This window comes from Chenopodium quinoa, unplaced genomic scaffold (genome assembly GCF_001683475.1).
Source record: "Chenopodium quinoa cultivar QQ74 unplaced genomic scaffold, ASM168347v1, whole genome shotgun sequence".
NCBI classification, from domain to species: domain Eukaryota; kingdom Viridiplantae; phylum Streptophyta; class Magnoliopsida; order Caryophyllales; family Amaranthaceae; genus Chenopodium; species Chenopodium quinoa.
The window spans coordinates 1,355,380-1,378,535 of NW_018742415.1; the positions used below are offsets into that span (position 1 = coordinate 1,355,380).

A 23,156-nucleotide genomic window follows, 5' to 3' on the forward strand; every position below is an offset into this window, starting at 1 on the left:
AAAAGTCAATGACCTATTATATTAGGGATTTGTTAAACGTCGCCCGCAAATCTCCACATAAAGCCCACAAATATTTTTACTTTGACTCTTTTGCCCTTTTTCTAATTTTTACCGAAACCGTAATTCACTCTCACGAAGAATGTGGAGCTGGAGTGGATCGCCGAGGGACACCGAAGAGCTGTCATCGTCGCCGGAAAGCGAGATAATCCGGGGGAAAAATTACGAAAAGTAGGGTGGCGTCTGGTCAAGACGCCGCCACCATGGCTGTGGCGTCCTGGCCAGACGCCGCCACCATGGCTGTGGCGTCCTGGCCAGACGCCACCCCTACTTTTTGTAATTTTTTTTTTTTTTTGTAATTTTATTTAAACTTTTTGTAATTTTTTTTAAATTTTATTTAAAGTTTTTGTTTTTTTTAATTAAACATTAACACAAAAAATTCTGATTTAAAAAAAATATATACATTAGAAATAAAAACATTAACACATAAAACAAAAATATTAAACATTAACAAAAGAATTCTGATTTTCCAAAAAAAAAATATTAGAAAAAAAAAAAAAAAAAAAAAGTGGTAGGGCGCCTGGCCAGGACGCCCAGCCCCTGGTGGTGGCGTCTGCTCCGGCCGCCGGGACCAGGGGGCTGGCGTCTGACCTGGACGCCCAGCCACGGCGGTGGCGCCTCTGGAAAACGCCACAACCGTGGCTAGGCGTCCAGGTCAGACGCCAACCCCCTGGTTCCGGCGGCCGGAGCAGACGCCACCACCAGGGGTAGGGGTTGGGGCGTCCTGGCCAGGCGCCCCACCTCTTCTGGTTTTTTTTAAAAAAAAAAAATTTTAAAAAAAAAACCCTGCCACCGTGAGCCGTCCTTCCCTCCGCCGCTGTGGCCGCCAAGTCCTTGCCTTGCCGCCTCAACATTGCCGTATTTTCGGGTGATTAGAGTGTGGGTATGGGTTAGATTTTTTTATTTTAGGTTTAGGGCAATAAGGTAAATTCAATATAGATTTGTGGGCTTTATGTGGAGATTTGCGGGCGATGTTTAGCAATCCACTTATATTAGGTCACTTGACACATGTCAAACCCTGATTGGTCTAAAAATTAGAAAAAAAAAAACAGAAAACCCAGCCAACCTCCCCTCCCCTACTGTCCCACCCTAACCTCCGCCACTACTGCCTAGTCTGCCGCCGACCGTTGACCGCCTTTCTTCCCCATTGATTGCCTATCTCCCACTTTGTTTTCCCCCTTCCTCGAAATACCCTCCAACCCCCTGCGCAACCACCAGTCCACCACAAAAAAAACCCCTTTTCTAATCCCGAAAAACCCCAAAAATTCCTCCTCCACCTCAAAACCCGAGCGGCTAGGGTTTTCGATGGTGGGGGAGGAGCTTTTGTGGGTTTTCGCGAGTGAGGGTGGAGGTTTTAAAGGGTTTTCGCGAGTGAGGGTGGAGGTTTAAAGGGTTTTTGAGGTGGTTTGGGGTTTCGCGAGGTGGTTTTTTGGGGGTTTCGAGTGGTAGTGGTGGCTGGAGCAGGTTGACGTAGGTTTGAAGGGAAATTTGAGGGTGGTAGTTCAAGGGGGAACGACGGCTGGGGTTTTCCGGGATTAGGGGCGGCGGGAGGAGGGTTGTGGACGGCGGGCAGAAGGTTGTTGGATTGTGGTGGTTGTGGTTTCAGTGAGCTATGGGCTGGGTTTCTAATTTTTTTTTTTTTTTTTTTTTTTTTTTGCTAATTAGCTCATGACTCGTGGCACATGTAAAAAAAAAAGAAATTAACCTTTTCAACAAGTAACCGGTAATTAGGATTGAAAAAAAAGACCCCCTAAAGTTCGGATTATTCCAGTATAATCCAATGTTGGGATTATTATACCAAAATTGATGAAAGTTGGGATTATTTTTTCTGATTTTTCCTAATATTTATTTATTTTGGAAAAGCTAAATATTGACTACAAAACATTTTTATCTTAAGTTACATATAGCTAATCTTAAGGAAAACAAATATTAATCTTGTATATATGTGATTACTCCGTCTAATTACAACTTCCACTGAATTTTGTTGTAAACATGATATTTTTTTTTCATTATACAGAGTACTATTTTAATTTTTGTAGTTTGGTGTTGATTAATAAAAAGGTTTTACATATTTTGAGTGATGATATGACCTGAAATTGCATGTATACAATTATAAATTCTTTCAATTTTATTTGTGCATCGCACGGGAGCTAATCTAGTCGATTATTACTAAATAATCCCAACTTTGGGAGGCATTTTCTTTTATCAAGTCATGACCGGTCAATAAAAGTCAATGACCTATTATAACAGTTAACTTGACACGTGTTAAGCCATAATTGGTCAAAAAAATTAAAAAAAATAAAAAATTACAAAAATTGAAAAAAAAAAAACAAAAACCCCAACCTCTCCCTTCCGTTCACCGGACCACCATACCTTAACCCCCACCCTGACATCCCACCCACCCTTTTACCACCGTGAAACATAAACCCCCACCCCTAACCTCGTCGGCCACAGCCTTTGGGCCACTAAAATCAACCGATCGACGAACCCAACCCCCAAAACCACCAGTCGCACCACCACGACCCCTAAAACAACTGGTTCACGCGAACCTCGGCCCCCATTACCACCGGGAGCGTGAATCCCGAGCCCCAGGATGAATCCCGACCCCCATTACCACCAGCAGCGCGAACCTCGACCCCCAAAACCAACAGCCGTGCGAATCCTGAACCCCAACATCACCAGTCGCGCAACCGCAACGCTTGAAACCACCGTCCGCCACGAACTTCGACCCCCTAAACCCTGACTTCCCTCCCTCACTCACGAAAACCACCAAACGCCCCTTCCCCACCATGTTGTTAGGGTCGTGAGTGGGGGAGGGAGAATGGTGGTTTTTGTGAATGGATGAGGGAGATCAGCGTGAAGGATGGAGATGCGTCTAGGAGGAGTTGCGCTGCTTTAGGGTTGTTTTCGGCGACGAGGGGTGAAAATGGTGGCTTAGGGGTTGTTATCGGCGACGGGGGGTGAGGTTGCGGTGTTTTTCAGTGGGGTTGGGGAAGGAGATGGTGGTTTCTGGTGGTGTTAAGGAAGGAGGTGGTGGGGCTATGGTGCTGGTGGGTTTGGTTTTTAATTTTTTTTTTGTTTTTTTAAAATTAACTAATGAAATTGCGAGCATGTAAGGAAAAAAAAAAACCTTTTAAACAAGTCACCGGTCATTTGACTTGATAAAAGAAAAAGTTGAAATTATTCAATAATAATCGATAGTTGGGATTAATGAAAGTAAATGGGCGAAAGTTGGGATTAAAATTACAAATTTTCCTTTTTTTTTAGGAAAGAAAGCGGAATGAGAAGTTGGTATACTATATCAAGCTTTTTTCTTTTTCTTTTTTTCTTTTTTTTTTTTTTTAATTTTGGTTCATAATGTTATTATTGATAATAGAGTGATTTCCCACAATAATGTAAAAAAGAAAACAAATTCCCGTTATACATCGTTTTGAAAATAAACTAGTGTATGGCCCGGGCGATGCCCCAGATTGTTAGTTTGTATTTGTTTAATTTGCTAATCAAATTTGACTGTTTAAATTGTAAGACTTGTTAGTTTCAAGTTCAACTCTTGCGGTAAACATTTTTTAGTTGTCAAACTCAATCATTTCATAATAGAAATAAATAGTATAATAAGACACAAATTAATAAATGGCTAAGATGGTAAGACTCTTAACTTAAGACTTGCTGGTCTTGAGTTCAAGTCTTGTTATTAACATTTTTAGATTCAAATCTAATACATGTGAAAGTGACATATCATGCTTATAATGACATGTGGTGCATATTGCTGACATGTCGAACTTAAAAGAGGTGACACATGGAACATATTCTGTTTAGGAACGCTTTTTAATATATAAATATAATAATAATAATAAAGTATAGATTCCCTAAACACCGTCCACGTAGGATTGGTGTGGGGTTTTATTTTGGTTCACCATAAATCGCTAATAACAACATCGACTTTTGTTTGTAGAATTGCTACTCATATTAGCGGTTTTAAAAAGAGACCGCATTTTTATTAGTAACAGTCTCTTTCCCTCCTTAAATACATTGAACACTTTATATGTGCAAAAAGAGACAACATTTTGAAATAACAGGTTTATATTTTTTTGAGAAAAAACAAACAACAACCGATAAACCCGCTTTACTTGGTTGTAGGTGTCCTTTTCATAATACTAAGAACAAAGAGACCTGTTTTCTATAACAACAGGTCTCTTTGTAACTTTTTTTTAAAAAAATAAAAAAACCGCTAACGACATTAGCGGTTCTAAGCTGAACCACAAGAACCGATCCTACTTGGATGGTACCCTGGGAATTTATTTTTAAACCAATGTATAATGGGAATTAATTTTTGATCCAACTATATTGAGGGAAATCACTCTTGATAATATAATGTTATTACTGATTTTACATTTTTTATTTTTATTTCAGTTCATACTATTATTAATATTAATAAATATAATGGATCATGGTGATGAGCAAATAGGATTATCGGGGTTACTCGAATTAAAAAATGGAGTTACTTATTTCTAAATTACTTGAGGTTACTCATACATATAATTGAATATAAGGTTAAATTTTAAATTACCACCCAAAATGTATCCATTTTCAATATAAGGTTAATTTTTAAATTACCACCCAAAATGTATCCATTTTCAAAATAATCACCCGTTAAAATTTTTATTTTATTTTACCACCCCTTAAACTCAAAAACTACTCAGATTACCACCCATTTCAAAATTCTGATGGATTTCTCTTATGTGAGCCCCACCCAACGACTCTTAGTGGTAACATGAAGAAGATGTTCAGTAGTAGTGGCAATTCAAACATCAAGCTCTTGTTTTTTTTAGTTGTTTTCTTTTGATTTTAGGTTGTCTTGTACTCAATAAACTAGTTTAATGGGGAGGTGGAGTGAATACAAGGCTGATTGTAATACTTAGACATAGCCTATTTAGGGTAAAAATACCCCTTACACGTGGTCCAATCCCGTAGTGACACGTGGCCCAATCCAAGGGTGGCACGTGTCCCAATGGGAAGATGACACGTGTAAAAGTTAAAAAAGAGCAGTTGAAATGAGAGAAAATGGTATTTCTTACATCAGAGCTCAAAATCCCAAAATTACTAAGCCGCAAAACGGTGCCCCCATCTAACACGTGTCATCACTTAAATGCACAACCAATCAGGACACGGAAATCTAGGGTATGAACCCTAAAGGGGCCCAAATTCCCACCCCTATAAATACCCCAATCATTTATGATGGGAAGGTTGGATTGTGACATAACATTTAATAGATCACTAAATAGCTTCAGCTTCTCTCTACTTTCTCTCTCTAGCCTTTTCGATTTCCGGTTACTAACTTGACCGCTGGAGGCGAATGTTTCGGTGACGGAATATTCGTTGTTTTGCAGTTGTCCAAGTCTCGTTGCCAGCAATACGTGACCAGTGTCCCGTGGGATTCCAGAAAAACCCCGAAACATTTGGTGCCGTCTGTGGGGATACTCGTTTGTAATAATGGTAATAGACGGTCAGACACCTAATGCCGGCCCTGGCCTTGGTCAGGACGGTCATGTAGAGGATATAGCCACAACAATCAATTCTAATGATCCTCTAATCACCGCATTCCATGAGGTCGAGGATCCCAAAAGGTCGCTCTGAATAAGCTTCGAAAGGATTTGGAAGAAAAGAGGTCGTCCACCTTCAAACACTCGTCCAGAAGGGTGGAGGATGGCACTCAGAGAAGAAATCAGAGTAAGGCAACAAACGCCGAAGATGCTGGGAATACCCCTTTTCGTCGGCAGCATGGCAGGTCTCTTGGGGTGCCATGAACGAATTTGTCAAGGCTCCTTAAGAGAACCAAGTCAGCTGGGGAGCAGACCAGACAGCCTCAAAGGGAGGATCCTGAACCGTCTCGACGCTGGAGGGATATCAGGGAGTACATCCGGCACAAGCGGTGGGAACGGGTTGCTCAGTCGGACACGACCTCTACTCCCACAATGCTGGATGTACTCTCTAATCACTCTCTTTCCCAACACACCATCACGGCCAGGACCAGCAAGAGCCAAACTGTTTGTACTCTAACCACTACAAGAAAAAGGGTAATTAGCGACGACCAATGTAGTCGCAAATCCGTCGCAAAAATGGATTTGCGACAGATTTGCGACTACTTTGGTTCGTTGCCAAAGACCTCGTCGTAAATCCATTTTTGCGACTAATTTTTGGACAGTCGCAAATTTAGCGACGGATTTGCAACGCCTTTGCAACTACCATTTAGAGACTAACTTTCAAATTTTAGCAACTAAATTATTGTCTGTCGTAAAATATTTGCGACGGATTAGCAACTACTTAGACCAATGTTTTAGGACTACTTTTGCGACGGATTAGTGACTACAAGACCAAACTTTTGCGACTACGAGACTAAACTTTTGCGACTACAGAGACTAGTTTAATTGCGACGGATTTGCGACTATTGAGACTAATGTTTTTTGCGACGGATTAGCAACTACATACGAGACCAAATTTTTGCGACTACAAAACTAATTATTTGTGACAGATTAGCGACTACTGAGACTAATGATTTTGCAACTAACCAATTAGTCTCTAAATCAAATTTGCAGTCGCTAAATATTTGCGACTAACTATCAATATTTGAGACCATAATTAAGCGACAACCAATATTAATCACAAAGCAAAAAAGGTACCCACGCATAAATTCAAATAACCAAAATGTTAATTTTATTCAAATATCCAAAATATCAATCAATTTTGTATCAATGTATTAAAAAACAATATTTAACTTATAAGACTAATTGTTCCAAAAGTCACCTCCCATATAAAAAAAAGATACTTCAAACAAGAATTAATGACAATGTAAAAGACCAGTTGTTCATAAAATTACCACCAAGAAAATAAAAATCATTTAGTTGTATCACGAGAGCGGGTGACTGCAGGCGTAGGAGGCTTATAAGGACGGTAAACTTGTTTTACAAGTGATGCCATTTCCTGCAATGTTTTTTGCATAGCTAATTTTTCCTTCTTCCATGTAGCTTTTTCAATCTCATGATTTTCGACGAATTCCTTAGCACATTTTAAGCTCTCTGCCGCTATTTTTTGGCTTTCTTCTACCTTGTTATGGTTTTCTTCCGCCATCTTCTTTAGTTCTTCAACTTGAGAACTTAATTGAGAAATCATGGAAGGAGTGGAAGATGATGCATTAGATTGAAAAGTAGGATCACTCTTGTAATACATTTGTGAAGCACTCCCTAAACCGTAGACTTTTCCTTTCTTTTGCCCACCTACAACCTCCAAGTAGACTTTGTCGGGGTTTATCTCAATTCCTTTGTTCTTATATTCCTCAAGTTTTTCCATATATTCTCCCTGCATTAAGATATGTATTAGTAACTATGATCTCAAATGTTAAAACTTTAATAAACTAAATATATTTTTAAAAAAAAACAACTATAATAAAAATACAAGCAATGACTCGGGACATCGTCCGGGATAAAAACTTGTTTGGACTTCTAAAACACAATTTAATTTAATTGCTTTAGAGCAGCTAATAGAGTATTACCCATCAATGATGCAAGAACATGAATACAAGTACAGTCAGAGTTACCTCTTAATAGATGTTCCAGATTACAAAGGTACAACTATTGGGAACAGAGGATCATGGGTATTTTTATTATAGTTGTTTTTTTTTTAAATAAAAAGGTAACACTTATAGAAAAATAATTTATGTAAGCAGTTATTAGTAAAAATTTCGGCAGAATCTCCTTTGTAAATTGAAGAATCCCCTCCTATAGGATCATGTGATTAATGCCGGCAAATCATTCTCATCCTCCAACTTAATCACACAAACAAATAAACAATCTATAATATCTCCAAACATTAACTACCACATATTTTTTTTTTTTTTTTTTTTTGTAATCTTAGCAAAATATAGAAGTATACTCATACCATGACTTTTTGAGACTTGTCACCCATCAATTCAACTTCATCATTGCCCACACAAACAGAATGAGTGCTCTCATATACTTCAGCAGCAGTTGGTAAAATTCCATCCTTTTTCTTTGCCTTGTATTAGAAGAAGTTGTTAGCACTAAAAAAAATACAACAAAAAATAGGGGACATAGACTACAGAGCAATTGTAATAAAGACTAGTTATTGTCATCTCTTAGTGGCTAAAAATTTTCTACTTGCTTCAATCTTATATAAAATCACAAGTTAGCTGCTAAAATCATACACTTACCATTTTTTTAACCACTTGAGGAGTAGATACGCTACCTTGGCGATGGCCAGGGTCAAACTTCTCTAATGTTTGGCCAGATAACCGATTATCTCTTGCTTGGTTAGAACGTTTCAGAAAATCAGGATGCTTACGCTTATTTATGAATTCAGCTCGAATAGTGTCAGTCATGAAACTAACTTCCTTATGGAGAGGCATTTTGTAAACTTGGTTCAATGTGCCCCTAAGTCGGTCCCTAGCTTTTTTGTCAAATTCTCTCCTAGCCTTAGCATCGAACTCAGTTCTCCAAGTATATGTACGCTGCACATAATTAACATGTAAAGCTTATAATTTTAACTCAAAATAGCATATTATACATATATAGTTTTATTTCTAATTTATAAACAAGATTTTGATGGGAGAGTTTAAGCTTATGGAGAGTTTAAGATTTTGATACAAAAACAGTCTATAACAAAAGAAGACACTTCTACATATATAAACAAGCAGCAAAGAGCTAGCATACAACTTCCTGTATCCAGTAAGCTACAACATCTTTATATAGACTCATGCATGCCAGACACGCTCATTAGTAACAACGTAGATGTAGTTAGGCACCTGAATTATTTCTGTTCCCTTGGAAAGGAAACTGGAAAAAGAACTGTAAAATAATGATTAGAAAACCACTTGATGGGAAACAAATATAGTGCCCATCATACCATAACAATACAAACTAAAATGGGAAGATAAACTTTTGAAATTGATCAAACTTATTACTAAGTTGTGAGGGCTAAGCAGCTTGCAAAAGCATTGTTCTTAGGATTTCTATCTAACTTCTAAGAGAATCTAGTTCAACAACATAAGCAACCTCATTATACAAGAGTTTCAAATTATTACCTCAAGCTACCAGTAAACCCTTAGCTAGCAGTAACAAACATGGGGTTTTAATGTGAGCAACAAGGAAATTACAACAAATATTAGCTCACGATGGTTGCATTGGTGTAAGGAAAGCAGGGTGTAGAAAGGGACCGTTAACTAAAGCTTATCCAATGCAACTAATTAACGAAACCCAGAAATCAACGCCGAGAAGACAACATTGTCATCAAACCTGGTTGCAACTCAACTGTAAGCTACCCTTAAGAAACTAAATCCCAGGATTTGAAACGGTTGTATTTTTTCCTTTTCTACGGTACACTAAAATGGCTATGCTTCTCAGACTTCTAGCCTAGTTTCCAAACACACAGGTTTCAAGCTGCCCAGTCTTCTGCACAAGTTCAGGCATATTTTACAAGCATACATGCAGAAAAAACTGAACTCACCTGAAGCTACAGCAGATTAATATTAGTATTAAAATGAAAATTTGAAGCGTTTGCTTGGGTGACAATTAGTTTGAAACAAAAGCCAGAAGAAAGTAACTAGGAAAAGGTTTCTCTTTGGCTAAAACATATTTTGTTGAGTTACCCACTACTCGATCTATTCTTTCTCACCTGTTTTCACAATTTATCATAAACTTAGAATAGGAAGACGAATGAGCCATCCAGATCATTCACTATGACTCCAAACTGAACTACAGCCAAGAAGCAAAATATTCTTCAGAATTTTATGTCAAATTCACAACACTGCACTCATAAATAGCTAGAAAAACTAGAGTACGTAATGCTGCTTATTCACTGCAAATAAATAAGTAACCTAATCAAGACATAAAATTAAAGCATTCTCCTCATATAACAGATTAAATCAGCAACAACCCATATTACATTTAGAGCAAAACAATGAACACTTCTTATACAGTCAGAAAATTCAAAACACTTCTAGTGTATAGGCAACCCCCGCTTGCCCTACAGCAATTTCAGAAAATCAAGCGAACCCTAGAACACAACCACCAGAGTTTTCAAACAGTTAGCAATGATGCAGCAAATAGGAGCAAGAAAGACAGAATTTTCAGCAAGATCTTACAACAAAATTCGAAAGAGCGTGCCCTACCATAAAATTTAGAGGTTACACATTTGGATTGGTACTTAAAATTTCTTAAAACAAACCTAGCATGGCTGTTAGAATACACGAATGTTGTCTCTGGTGGGGTTAGAAGTGCTGCTGATGTGGATTGTGGCTGTTGGAGGTGCCCTGCTGCTGGCACTGTGCGCATCAACGCTGATGCAGCGGTGTTGGAAGGGTGGGTTGTGAGCTTGGGGGCTGTGATTAGGGACTCTGATGGCAGCATTATGGCTGTGATGGTTCGTCATGTGAGTGCTCAGGTCCGTGTGGCTATGGCAGAGGCTTTCGCAGCACGAATGGGGGTGGTTTTGGCTACTGAGTTAGGCTGTCAGAGGGTGTAATATTCATAGCATGTGAAAGACACCTATCAAGATTGAGTCATCTGTAGCCTTAAATCAAATTTCTCCATTTTTTCTAGACTCCGTAATAAATATAACTATAAACAATATATACATAACAAAGATATCATAACCACCTCTTTGCAAATTCCAACTCCAAGGGTAATATAACTAACACTATAAAAATATCTAAGATGACAACTAAATTCTAAACATACCTTACACTCAGTGAACCAACGATCCCTAACCATTAGTGGCACCTCAGTAAAATTCATGTATGGGTGGTTGTAGTGTGCCTTCCAAGATTTTGTGACATTTCCACTAACGGTATGGTCATCAAACCTGATGTAAGAAAGATTAAGCACAAGCATAAATAATGATAATAAGCTACTAATACAACAAATATAATACATAGATAAATATAACTGACCATATCCTATCTGGTGAGAGCTCAATCTTTCCTTGTTCCACTCCATTCAAATTTTGTGGTGCCACATCATTCTCAACAGCAACATCAGCATTAGAATTTACTTGTACTTGTTCATTAGAAGGTGGTGGTGTCGGTCGTGTGACCACAGGATTTTCTTGGTCAACCGATTGATTATTGGCTCGGACACCGCCTTGATTACCTCCCCGGCCAAATTTTGAATTTTTCATGAAGGATTTCATTTCCAAAGAACTAGAAAGATCAGAAGCACAATAATTAATTTATACATAATAACCCATAATAAAAAATAAAAAAAAATTTAAAAACTAAGCTTACAAATATGATCAACAAATTTTAAAACATTTATCATATATCAAACAAATAAGATAAACACATTGTCTATCAAACAAATAAGCCCATAACAAAGAAAACACATTGAAAACTACAAGCTTAGAAATTATTCTTCTTCTTCATCCACATCATTATCATCATCATCATCCTCGTCATCGCTGTCAGTATATCCTAACTCTTCATCAACCTCTTCTTCAGATTCAGAATCAGTATCATCCCATTCATCTTCTTCATGTTGTTCTTCCTCTTCACCACCTGAGCCGTCCTCCTCCATTTCATCCATATCCTCGTACATAACACCATCATCATCATCCGACGAACAAAGGGTTGGGGTCTCAGCAATGTCTACTTGGAAAATTGACTCATCGATTGGGGTATCCACACTTGACCTAGCTTTAGTCTTAAAAACAGCCCACCATTGACTCTTATCTTTCTTTAAGCTTGGATAAGAGGTAAAATACACTTGATAAACCTGATGTGCTAGAACAAAAGGATCATATGCAGGGTATTTCTTAGAGTGGTTTACATCAACTAATCTATACTGCTCATGAATATTCATGCCATTCACTGAATCCATCCAATTACATTTAAACAAGACGGTTTTGAAGACATTTACGGTCCCCAAGTAGACCAACTCAATGACTTCTTTTAAAATGCCGAAGTAATCAATTTCCTCCTCACTTATTACACCCACACCATAATTCATAGTTGCCTTGTGCTTTCCATAATCAAAAGTGTGAAACTTAAAGCCATAGATGTCAAATTGCCTCCATGTTTTGACTTGTCTAGACGGACCCATGGCAAGTGCTCGAATCACTTCATCAGTCTCATTAGATTCGATAACCTAATTTCAAATTTAAGCCATTAATTAATAAAATATTTAACCTTAGTCGTATTTAGCGAATGATATATCGAAACTTGATTGTAAAAACTTACAAAATCTTGAAACCATTTGGAAAATTCATGTGAAAACTTGCTCCAAATATCATGTAGGTCAATACCAGGATATTTTTGCATCATCGACTCTTCAAACTTCCTATAAACCTTAAAACGTTAATTATCTAGCAAATTGCATAAAATAACTACCAATTATAGAAATTTGTACCTTTCATATCCTCCTAACACCCCACAATTGGAAAGAACATAGTGGTGTGCATGCTTGACTTCTTTCGAATCTAAAAACCTTGTTTGGACACCTTTTCCACGACCTTTGCTAAATTGGAATAATTCTGGTATAATTGAATCTAGATCATCATCATTAACAACATTGCGTCCTAGATCTCTAGATTTCGTATCAACATGAGGTTGAAAGTAATAAGAACAAAAGTTAGAAATCTCTTCTGCAAGATAAGCCTTGCAAATCGAGCCTTCCACTCGTGCCTTATTACCAATTTTCTTCTTCAGATGATTAAGAAATCTACAAAATAAGTTAAATTGACTCATTCACATGTAAAATTATAAATCATATAGAAGAAACTTGAAAACAATGGAGTGGATTAGGAAAATGTATATTACCTCTCAAATGGATACATCCATCTGTATTGCACAGGACCACCCACTTTTACTTCATGTGGCAAATGAACGGGTAAATGCTCCATTGAATTGAAAAATGCAGGTGGGAATATTTTCTCCAACTTGCATAAGATTTCTGGAATGTTTTTTTCTAAAAGAGTCACATCATCAACTTTAATAGTGTAAGAGCATAGATCGCGAAAAAATTGGCTGATTTCAGTGACTGCTTTCCAAACATTATCAGGAAGAAGTTCTCTCATTGCAACGGGCAACAACTTTCCCATGAACACATGACAATCATGGCTTTTCATTCCATGTATCTTACAGGCTTGCAAATCCACACATCTACCAAAATCAGAAGCATATCCATCTGGAAACTTAAGATCTTTTATCCATTCACACAACACTCTACGTTGTGCTTTATCAAGAGTGTATGGTGCTTTTGGGAAGATCAAGCTCCCATCATCAGATTCAATAGGCTCTAAGCTACTCCGCTTACAATATCGCTGAACATCTAGGCGAGCCTTATCTGTATCAACTGCGGTATCTTTCACATTCATTATTGTGTGGATGAGTTGATCAAAAAAATTCTTTTCAATGTGCATAACATCTAAATTATGTCGAATCAACAAATCTTTCCAATAAGGAAGCTCCCAAAAGATGCTTTGCTTATGCCACCCTGTCTTAACCTTTTTTGATTTTGTCGAACGGAATTTTTGGATCAATGGACTTTGGAATCTCCTTAACCTGCTCCCATAGTTGATGGCCCGTCAATATTGGAGGAGGCAATCGAGTTTCTGCTCTTTTTTTGAAAAAAGCAGTGCGGTTTTTTCTATAAGGATGTGTAGGTGGGAGAAATTGACGGTGACTATCAAACCATGATACTTTAGAGCCGTTGTCTAGCCAAAAAGATCTATGCTTGTCCATGCATTATGGACAAGCCATCTTTCCCAATGTAGTCCAACCAGATAACATCCCAAACGCAGGAAAGTCACTAACCGTCCATAAAAGGGCAGCTCGTAACTTGAAATTTTGCTTTGTGGATACATCATATGTCATTGTACCTACTTCCCATAAAGATTTCAGTTCGTCAATCAAGGGTTGCATGTACACATCCAAGTTCCCTTTTGGGTTTTTAGGACCCGGAATGAGCAAGGATAAAAACATAAACGGCTTCTTCATACATAACCATGGAGGCAAGTTATATGGGGTAACAATTACTGGCCAACAAGAATATTGCCTTCCAAATTTTCCATGTGCTGAGAAACCATCTGTGCATAGACCCAATCTAACATTACGGGGCTCACTTGCAAAATCCTTGTATGTGTTATCAAGATGTTTCCATGCTTCACTATCACTTGGATGGGCGAGTGTTCCACTTACCCTAGGATTTTGTGAATGCCACTGCATTTCATGTGCAAGGTCTTTAGTCGCATAGAGCCTTTGCAACCTTGGCGCGATCGGGAAGTAGAATAACACTTTGGCTGGCACACATTTTCCACGAGAAGTCTTCTTATAACGCTCCCCCCCCGCATTTCGAACACTTTTCAAGGTGAGCTTTATCCTTCCAAAATAACATGCATCCTTTAGGGCATGCATGTATCTTCTCATGAGGAAGTTCAAGGCCCTTTACCACCTTTTTAGTGTCATAGTACGTCTTGGACATTGAATTCTCATCAGGAATTACTTCACTAATGAGCGATGAAATACTATCGACACATCTATGGGGCAAGTTGTATTCACACTTCAAGCTCGTAATCCTTGAAGCCATCTCTAAAACAGATAATCGACTTCCTTCATACAATGGTTTTTGTGCGGCCGCTAACATCTCAAAAAACTTCTTAACTTGAGGATTAGGTTCTTCTTCAACATTCCGAATATCTTCATGCATTGGATCACCATCAACTTGACCAAATGCATCAATAATCATGTCAACATACGGATCCGATGGCTCATCAGATGCTTTTAAAGAATCAAAATCCTCTCCATGACAAACCCATTCATAGTAGTCATTAAGAAATCCTTTTTTATACAAATGCTCTCTAACACTTTCAACATCTAAAAAAGGAACATTTTTACACTTTAAACAAGGGCATCTAATCTTTGAAGATTCTTGAAAATCACGGTGTTGTTTAGCAAACTCAATAAACCCTCGCACGCCAATTGTGAACTCTTTTTTTAGTAGTCGATCTTCTAATCTCTTATACATCCATTTTCGATTCAATTTCTCCATGATACTAACTGCTAAACGACATTGTTAATCATACACACATATTCATTGGGTGGGACAACATAAATATAGAGAAACCAAAAAAAGAAACTTAATAGGAACAAAAAAAAAATAAAATAAAAGAAACTTAATGCATCAGTGTATGATATCCACGATTTGCATATGCTTATAGTGAAACAAGCAGAACAAAACTATGATAGGTAAAACTCAATATATTTTACCAACTCAGGGAACAAAATTTCAGAACAGCGGAAACTACATACATCAAAATATGAAGCAGCATAAATATGAGAATAGGATATCTAGTGTTAAGGAAAAATATTAGAAAAATAATCTAAAAATATTATATAAGGTTTTAAGTCAGTTTTTGTCAAGTGGTACAGCTGGAAAATCTGAAAAACATGGTATGCTAGTAAGGAGTTGACAGTGTCTTTTCTAATTACATTTTTGAGTTTCAACATGTTTCTATACAGGTCTACTCTTTTAAATCAAAATCATGAGAAATATATATATTTCTATATCTATTATACTACGTACTTACACCTCATTTTTTGTTGATCTCTCTCTCTCACTCTCAAAAAAAAAAAAATTCTCCAATGGAGAATTTGGTAACATGGGCACGCTAAAATCACTTGATATGATAAATTATTATCTGAGAAACACATATTTAAACTGATGCCCCGTTTGTTTTGCTGATGATATAATTTGACTATGTGAAGCACTACAATCAAAGGTGGACATTTCATTTTCAATCTCACACTCAAATCTTTGGAGTAGGACCATTAATTATGAGTAAATTCAAGTTAGATTCATATACAATTACATAGAAAACTAAAGCAAAGGACCATGAACACAAATTACAAATTGTATGATTTATAGCCTTGCATACAAAGATTTTCAGCATGACTTATCACTTATCAGTCACACACAACAGATTTAGCAATGAAATACCCACCATAATTCGCAGACCAATTACAAAATTTCATCCAACAAATTCATATTTACAAAATAATTAGCAGCAGGGCCAATATTCAGGTTGTTAAGGGTTTGGTTATTGTTGACAAAAATCAAAATATATTCCCAAATTCCCAAATAAAATTGGGAAAATTGCAGAAAAACAGTTTCTATTTCACTTTATTTTATTCCTAATTTATTTATTTTGTTATTTATTTGATTTTATTTACTTGTATAGTTTTATTTAATTTTTATTAGTTTAGTGTTATTTCTCTTTTTCTATTTCACTTTATTTTATTCCTAATTTATTTATTTCATTTTTATTTGTCTTGATTTCTCCTCGGGTTTGTGTTTAGGGTCCCGGGTTTCATGTCAAGTGAGTTTGGAGATCGGGGACGAGTGAAAGTGTGTGCAATTCTTTACTTTAATGGTTGCTGCCCACCTCTTATCCATCACCCCACCTTCTTAACCTCCACCACACCAATTCCCCTGCTCCCTCTCGCACACAGCAGCCCACCAAAACCTTGCTGCAACTACCAACCACATCAGGCCACCAAAACCAATCAACATCCCCTGCTCCCTCTCCTTCACTCACGCATCAAGCCATCAACCACCACGCATTCCAGCCTTACCACCAACAACACCACACACACCAGCACCAACCACCGCCAAAACCGCCAGCTTCTCCTAAAACTAATTAGCCACGCACTTCTCAGCCCACCAATTTCATCCATCATCCACCAGAGCAACCCCAACTGCTACAGCAACAGCAGCCGCACCACCACAACCCAAACCAGCCACACAATCACACCTCAATTCTACCACCATCACCCAATTGCAGCCGCACCACCACCTTCACACGCAGCCGCAACAACAACCCAATTATCCCTTGCTCCAATTCACCTCGCAACAGCCCCTGCTCACCCTCACCAACACCAGCAACCACCCAAACCAAACTAAAATCACCACAGCAGCCCCTCACCAACACCACCGTCAACAACCAACAATAATTAAGCAATTCGGCCCCTCAATTAAGCAAAATTTACTCACAATTTGCATAATCATTAACCAAATTTCACGAAATAAGGTTAGTCCAATTGCGCAAAAAACCAGCCACACTTGATTCAATTATTCGTTACCAAGAAAAACTAAAGTAGCTCGATTGAAATTTCAGAAAAGGATCCAAATAAGCCTTAATTAAGCACACATAATTGAACCCAATCTCGACAAAACGGAATTCTACCACCACGATTTCACTAATCAAAAGCATGAGTAAAAACCTAATATATCAAAAGCAAAATTAAGCTTATGAATTAGAAAACAAACCTTAAATTGATGATCAGTGGAGAACGTAAATTGCACTACAATAGAGATTCAGCGCACGAAAATAGCTATAAATTTGATATTTTTTTATGAAGAGCAGTAAAGAGAAGAGTATGTAAAGAGAAATAGGGATAAACTGCACTACAATAAGGAGTTATAGTTCTTTTTTTTTTGGCGGCAACAACTTTATTATACTAAGGGTTTTCTTTAATTCTTTCTTAATAAATTAAAAAAAAAAGTAGTGACAACCGTGTTAGTTGCAATAGTAGTGCAATTTTTAGAAAAAAAATGATTTCAAAATTATTAACACTGACAACTACAATTTAGTCGCAAATTATTTTAAGAGTGTCGTAAATTAGCGACTGCATAGCAACTATTATAAAATCGGTTGCAATTTTTTGCGACTACTCGTCTATTTCAGTTGCAAAAATACTTTTAGCGACTGATTATTATGGTAGTCGCAATAATCAGTCGCTAATTAGTGACCGCATAGCAACTACTGCAAAATCGGTTGCAAAATTTGCAACTACTCGTCTTTTTCAGTCGCAAAAATATTTTTTGCGACTAATTATTATGGTAGTCGCAAAAATCAGTTGCTAATTTCCCTTTTTCTTGTAGTGAACTCCCATTCCAGTTCAACCAATTCAACCAGTCCAATATCATATTCCTTAGAATTTTAATGCTTTTCTGCCACACTATCCTAATGTCCTCGGACAGTATGGTCAGTGTAATACCCCGTATTTTTATACGTATTTTATTTAATGTATATACACTTTATATGTATTTTATTTAATATATATATTTTATAAGGGTATTTAAATAACTCTAGCATTTTAATTATGATGTTTTAATTATTTATCCCATGTAAATTTGGAATATTTTACAAAAGGAAAAGCCGTTTAATTAATTAATTAATAGAAGTTGGGGTTTTATTTTAGGAAATTATGATTTTTAACAAGTTTTAGTATGGAAGGGATTAGGAAAAACTAAAGGAGGAAAGTTAGGGTAAAAAGGGGAGATAGAGAAGGGGTATAAATATCCTTCTTATGGGGCAAATCAACTTTGCCCAGAGTGGAGAAAACCCAAGGTAAACTTCTCTCTCTCTCCTCCTTATTTTTCTTTCTTTTTCTTTTCCCCTTCCCCTTATTTTTTTTTCGGCTGCCCCTTTTCCCCCACCACTGCCAGCCACCGGCAGAGGTGGCCGCCACTGCCAGTTGCGCACGCTGCCGGCAGCAGGTGGCCACCGCCGCTGCCAGCAGCTGGCAGCCGGTGGCTGCCGTTTTTCTCCCCCCTCTTTTTACCCCTTTTTCGAGTATAATAAAAAAAAAACTTAGCTTTCTTATTTTAATTTAATCTATGCTTAGATCTAATTATAAATTATGAGTTTGGAGGTTTAATTTTGATGTTTGGTTATTGTAATTGTGGGAATTAATTTTCAGATTTGTTTTTTAATTAAAAAGCCCAAATTTTTGAAACCCTAGGTTCTTGTTTCATGATTTATTGAAAGATTATGATGTGTAATAGGGTAGGCCTTTGTTTTAAGTGTTTTAAAACCAAATTACAGCAAGTTTTAAGTATAATAAAGTGCTGGAATTTTATGTAGAACACTTGATATTGTGTTTCTTGAAGAAATTTTAATTACCCATTAATTGAGACTTAATTTATGGTGTTTTAAATGTAATTTCAGCTTATTCTAATTAATTTATGAAGGGTTTAAAAATAGTATATATTGCTGGAAATTTGTTTAGAGTGGATATTAATACTCTATTATGGATTTAATGTGTAGGAGACTTTGAAGTAAGCGATTTCTACTAGTTGTGGCAGTTTTAATAACGTACTCAAGGTACGTACGCGTACTTAGAATAATTTGGTGATGTAGAATCATGCTAGGTTTGTTTGTAATTAATTATAAGTAGAATCATGCTAAGGGTTATGTATGGAATTGTGAGTTTATGGTGTTTGTGATTGAATGGTGAAGCAAGAATTATTTGTGATGATTTATGGATCAGAAAATTGTATTTTTGGTATGTTGTGTTTGAACCACATTTTTATTTATGGCATGTTAGAAGGCATGATTAATTAAACTACATGTTTAATTATGTTTGGATTATTGAAAAGGAATTTTATTATGGTTCAAATAATTTTTATTGATGCTTTAAGCATGAGGAAGGAGCTATATAAGTGTCTAGGTACACAAGGAATAAATTGTATGTTGGTGCCTTTGTGTTTTTAACACCGAGGGATAGGATTTTTGGCGCATTATGCGTCTAAGGTGTCTTCGACACTGAGGTAGAATTAAAAAGGGTTCAACATTAAATAGTATGTGGTCACTAATTATTCAAGAATTAAATTGGTATGTTTGTTTGATTGAATAATTATTGTTGATTGATTTATTATGCTTTTGGCGCATTTGTGAACAGGTGCAATGAGGTAAGTGTGTGTTGATAGGTGAAAGCATGTTTAGTGTGGCTATTTTACGCTTATGTACTCAGCTTTGCTGATTGTGTGTGTTTGTGTTTTGGCCATGTCTTTACCTTGGCCCTATGATGACCCATTTTTAATAGAGAGTAGTGGAAGCAAGTAGAGATAAACTTTTCAGGTATTGAAGCATGATCATGATGGGGCATGAGTGAAGAGTGAATCCTATTAGTTTTCATTAGATTACAATGTGTTTTATGCTTTATTTATTTATGATATATTATGTGTGGACTAACATAAAGGTTTGATTTGGGAACGGTTTTTGAATAAGGGCCTTTGATGGTTCCAAGTTGTAATTTGAATTTATTTGACTTGTTCGTTTGGTTTTAAACTTTATTTTCGTTTGGTTGACTTTGGGTTGACTTGTTTAATCGGTTTTAAATTTTTAGTCTTCTGCTGTGTATCTTTGATAATTGCCTTAGCCGTTTTCACGGTGGCGGTAATGTCTTAGTTATTCCTAAATCGCATTTTTACAAAGAGTAGAATGAGTATTTAAAGAAAGGAATTTCTAGGGTGTTACAAAGTGGTATCTAGGAGCTTAGGTTGAGATTTTAAATTACCACTAACCCGAAAACATTTTTTTTTACTTGTTTTAACTTGGCCAAGTGTTAATTTAATTATTTAACGATGATTGTTCTAATTTTATTTTTTTTATATATATACATATATATATTTATATTTTTTTTAAAAGGGCCGAATTTTTTTTAAAATTATTTATTTATTTATTAATGGTCCGAATTTTTTTTTTAGAACACTCGAATTTTTTTTTTGTGTCAATTTTTTTTTTTTTTGGGCCGAAATTTTGATTATTTATTCTTTTTTGAGTAAATATGTATACTTTATTTTTATGTATTGCAGGAAGCAAGGATTAAGGTAAGTATTATGTGTTAAAAGCTTTTATTAACATGTTGGTGAGCTTGGGTAGGAGAAAGAAAGGGCATATAGGCTAAGATTTAAAATTCTCCCTATGTGCATAATTTTATTTTGAGTATCAAGCATGTGATTTGACTACGTGTTTGTTGATGAAGGCATGAAAATATGTATTATTCTTTGTGAACCCTAAAGATTGTATGATTGAACACTGAACTTTGTATTATTTATTTTATTGTATTTTATTTCTTTAGGGAGGGGAAATCTTTTCTAAGCCTTTTTCTCTACAGGATGCCAATCTTTCCTAGCAAATTTACCCAAATGGGATCTCTTGTACAGAAAAATAATGAACACCCCTATGACTTTGTAGAAAAGATCAGATACTTTTGTTCCTACATGAGCGATGTCCTACGGGAGAAAGTTTATGACACCCCTGATCGTATTTCGGCAATGATTATCCATTGTCTTCCAGAGGAGCCCCCTTACTTTGCTGTCAAACAAAGATTTTCTGATTTTTATCTTCCAGGAGACGTTCCAAATTACCATAAATACAGAGACTATCCAGACTAATTATCTCGTAAGGGTGGAGAAAGCTTATTGTTAGCGCTTAAACCTTCCCTACCATGACTACTACTATGATAACCCAGTAGGGAACAATCCTCCTCCTAATCAACAACCAGAAAATTCTGCTTCTTCTTCTTCTTCTTCTTCTTCTTCTTCTTCTTCTTCTTCTTCTTCTTCTTCGTCGTCGTCAGGGGGTAATCCAGCAGAGAATGGAGAACAACAAGAGGGTAATAGTTCACTTATGGACATTTCTGATCCAAATCCACCTCCAACTCCAATAATTATAGATATTTCATCGGATGAGGAGGAAGAAGGGGAGTTTGTACAAGTAGAACCTGAACCTGAGTCACCTGAACCAATGGAAGAGTCAAATGATTCTAATTTCGATCCTTCAAGCTACAAGCAATCCACCGACAAAAGGGACAACGTTCGAAAGGATTAGATCTTATGACTTTCCTCGCCAAAAGTTCATATTCTTTATTTTAAAATTTATTTGTTATTTCAGTTTTAGCTAATAAGTGGCATGACCACATCAGTTCTGGGAACACTTTTTTTATTTTAATATCTTCAGTCTATTTTAATTAATAAATCATTATTTATTTCTTTGATAAATTTTTATTAATAAATTCTTTTGTTTTACAAATCTTCCATTTCACACCATTATTCCAGTAATCACCATTCCAAGCAACTTATCTCCAACAAACATTTATAAGCTGCGAACGTCTATGGGAATTATTTTTATATTTTATTGTGATGCTTTATTAAATGCATGGTTGGTTAGCAATCAATATTAATTGATAAAGCTACATTAAGGGAATTTTTAGCAATTGCTATCCCAAATTGTTAGCTTCAAATTTTACTGTATATGTTTAACAGTCGTTAGGTAATAGACGAGTATACGTCCTGAGAGCTAAACCTAGCCATTTCTAATAGTTATCCTTGTCCTATATTCAGGAGAAACAAAATGGCAGGGGGAAAAAGTTCAGGTAGTGGTGGAAACGATTTGAATAAAGTAGTAAGGAAATTGGCAGCAGTTGCCCAACAATTGGCAAGGAATTCAACTGGTAATGGGGATGCTCAAGGGGAGCTCTTTAAAAAGGTGGCGCAAAGAAAGCCACCAACCTATCAGGGCGAGCCTGACCCTGTTGTGTTGGAAAACTGGTTAAGGGAATTTGAGAAACTGTTTGGAGCTGTGGGATGCCCTGAAAACTCAAAAGTGAGTTGTGCTACCTACTATCTGAGGGGTGAAGCTGACCTTTGGTGGCAACAAAACGAGGCTACCATTAGAGCATTACCTGGGTTCAACTGGACCAAATTCCAAGAAAAAGTGAGAGACAAGTTTTATCCTAGCTTTTTGCAGAAGCGGAAGGATGAGGAATTTTCAAACCTTAGGATGGAAAAGATGACAGTTACGGAATACTACACCAAGTTTATTGAGTTATCCCGTTTTGCCGAAGGATCTATCTCTACGGAGAAAGCAAAAGCTAGGAAGTTTGAGAGTGGGTTAACTACTGATTTGCAGTTAAAGCTGTGCGGGCAGGTATTTGAGACCCTGGATAAAGTATATGGAAGGGCCACACACCTTTATGCTCTGGAGGAAAAGAAGAACAAAAAGAGTTAGCTGAAATAGAAGGAAGAGAGAAGAGGAAGGAAGTGGGACAAGTTTCTGGAAACCAACAGGGAAACCAGAATGGTTTTAAGAAACAGAAGTATCACCATAACAATAACTTCCACAACAATAACAACTTCCAAGGTAATAACCGTCAAGGGAACCGTAACAACAATGGAGGGGCTAGAAACAATAACCAGGGAAACAACAAGAATGGAAGAGTTTATTTTTGCAAAAGGTGCAAGAATAAC

At 36.7% G+C, this 23,156-nt stretch overlaps 2 protein-coding genes across 2 annotated transcripts; one reads left to right on the forward strand and one right to left on the reverse strand.

Annotated features, from left to right (window-relative positions):
- Nucleotides 1-6,741: 6,741 nt before the first annotated feature.
- LOC110706887 lies at nucleotides 6,742-17,564 on the reverse strand. Its single transcript, XM_021884872.1, has 6 exons — nucleotides 17,388-17,564; nucleotides 11,018-11,266; nucleotides 10,806-10,929; nucleotides 8,282-8,578; nucleotides 7,990-8,106; nucleotides 6,742-7,410 (listed from the first exon to the last, which is right to left on the reverse strand). Exons 2-6 carry the CDS (start codon nucleotides 11,254-11,256, stop codon nucleotides 6,949-6,951), a joined length of 1,239 nt encoding a protein of 412 aa, XP_021740564.1. The 5' UTR covers nucleotides 11,257-11,266; nucleotides 17,388-17,564; the 3' UTR covers nucleotides 6,742-6,948.
- A 4,696-nt stretch (nucleotides 17,565-22,260) lies between these two features.
- Nucleotides 22,261-22,917, forward strand: LOC110706695. The gene has a single exon (XM_021884652.1). It carries the CDS (start codon nucleotides 22,261-22,263, stop codon nucleotides 22,915-22,917), a length of 657 nt encoding a protein of 218 aa, XP_021740344.1.
- Nucleotides 22,918-23,156: the final 239 nt, after the last annotated feature.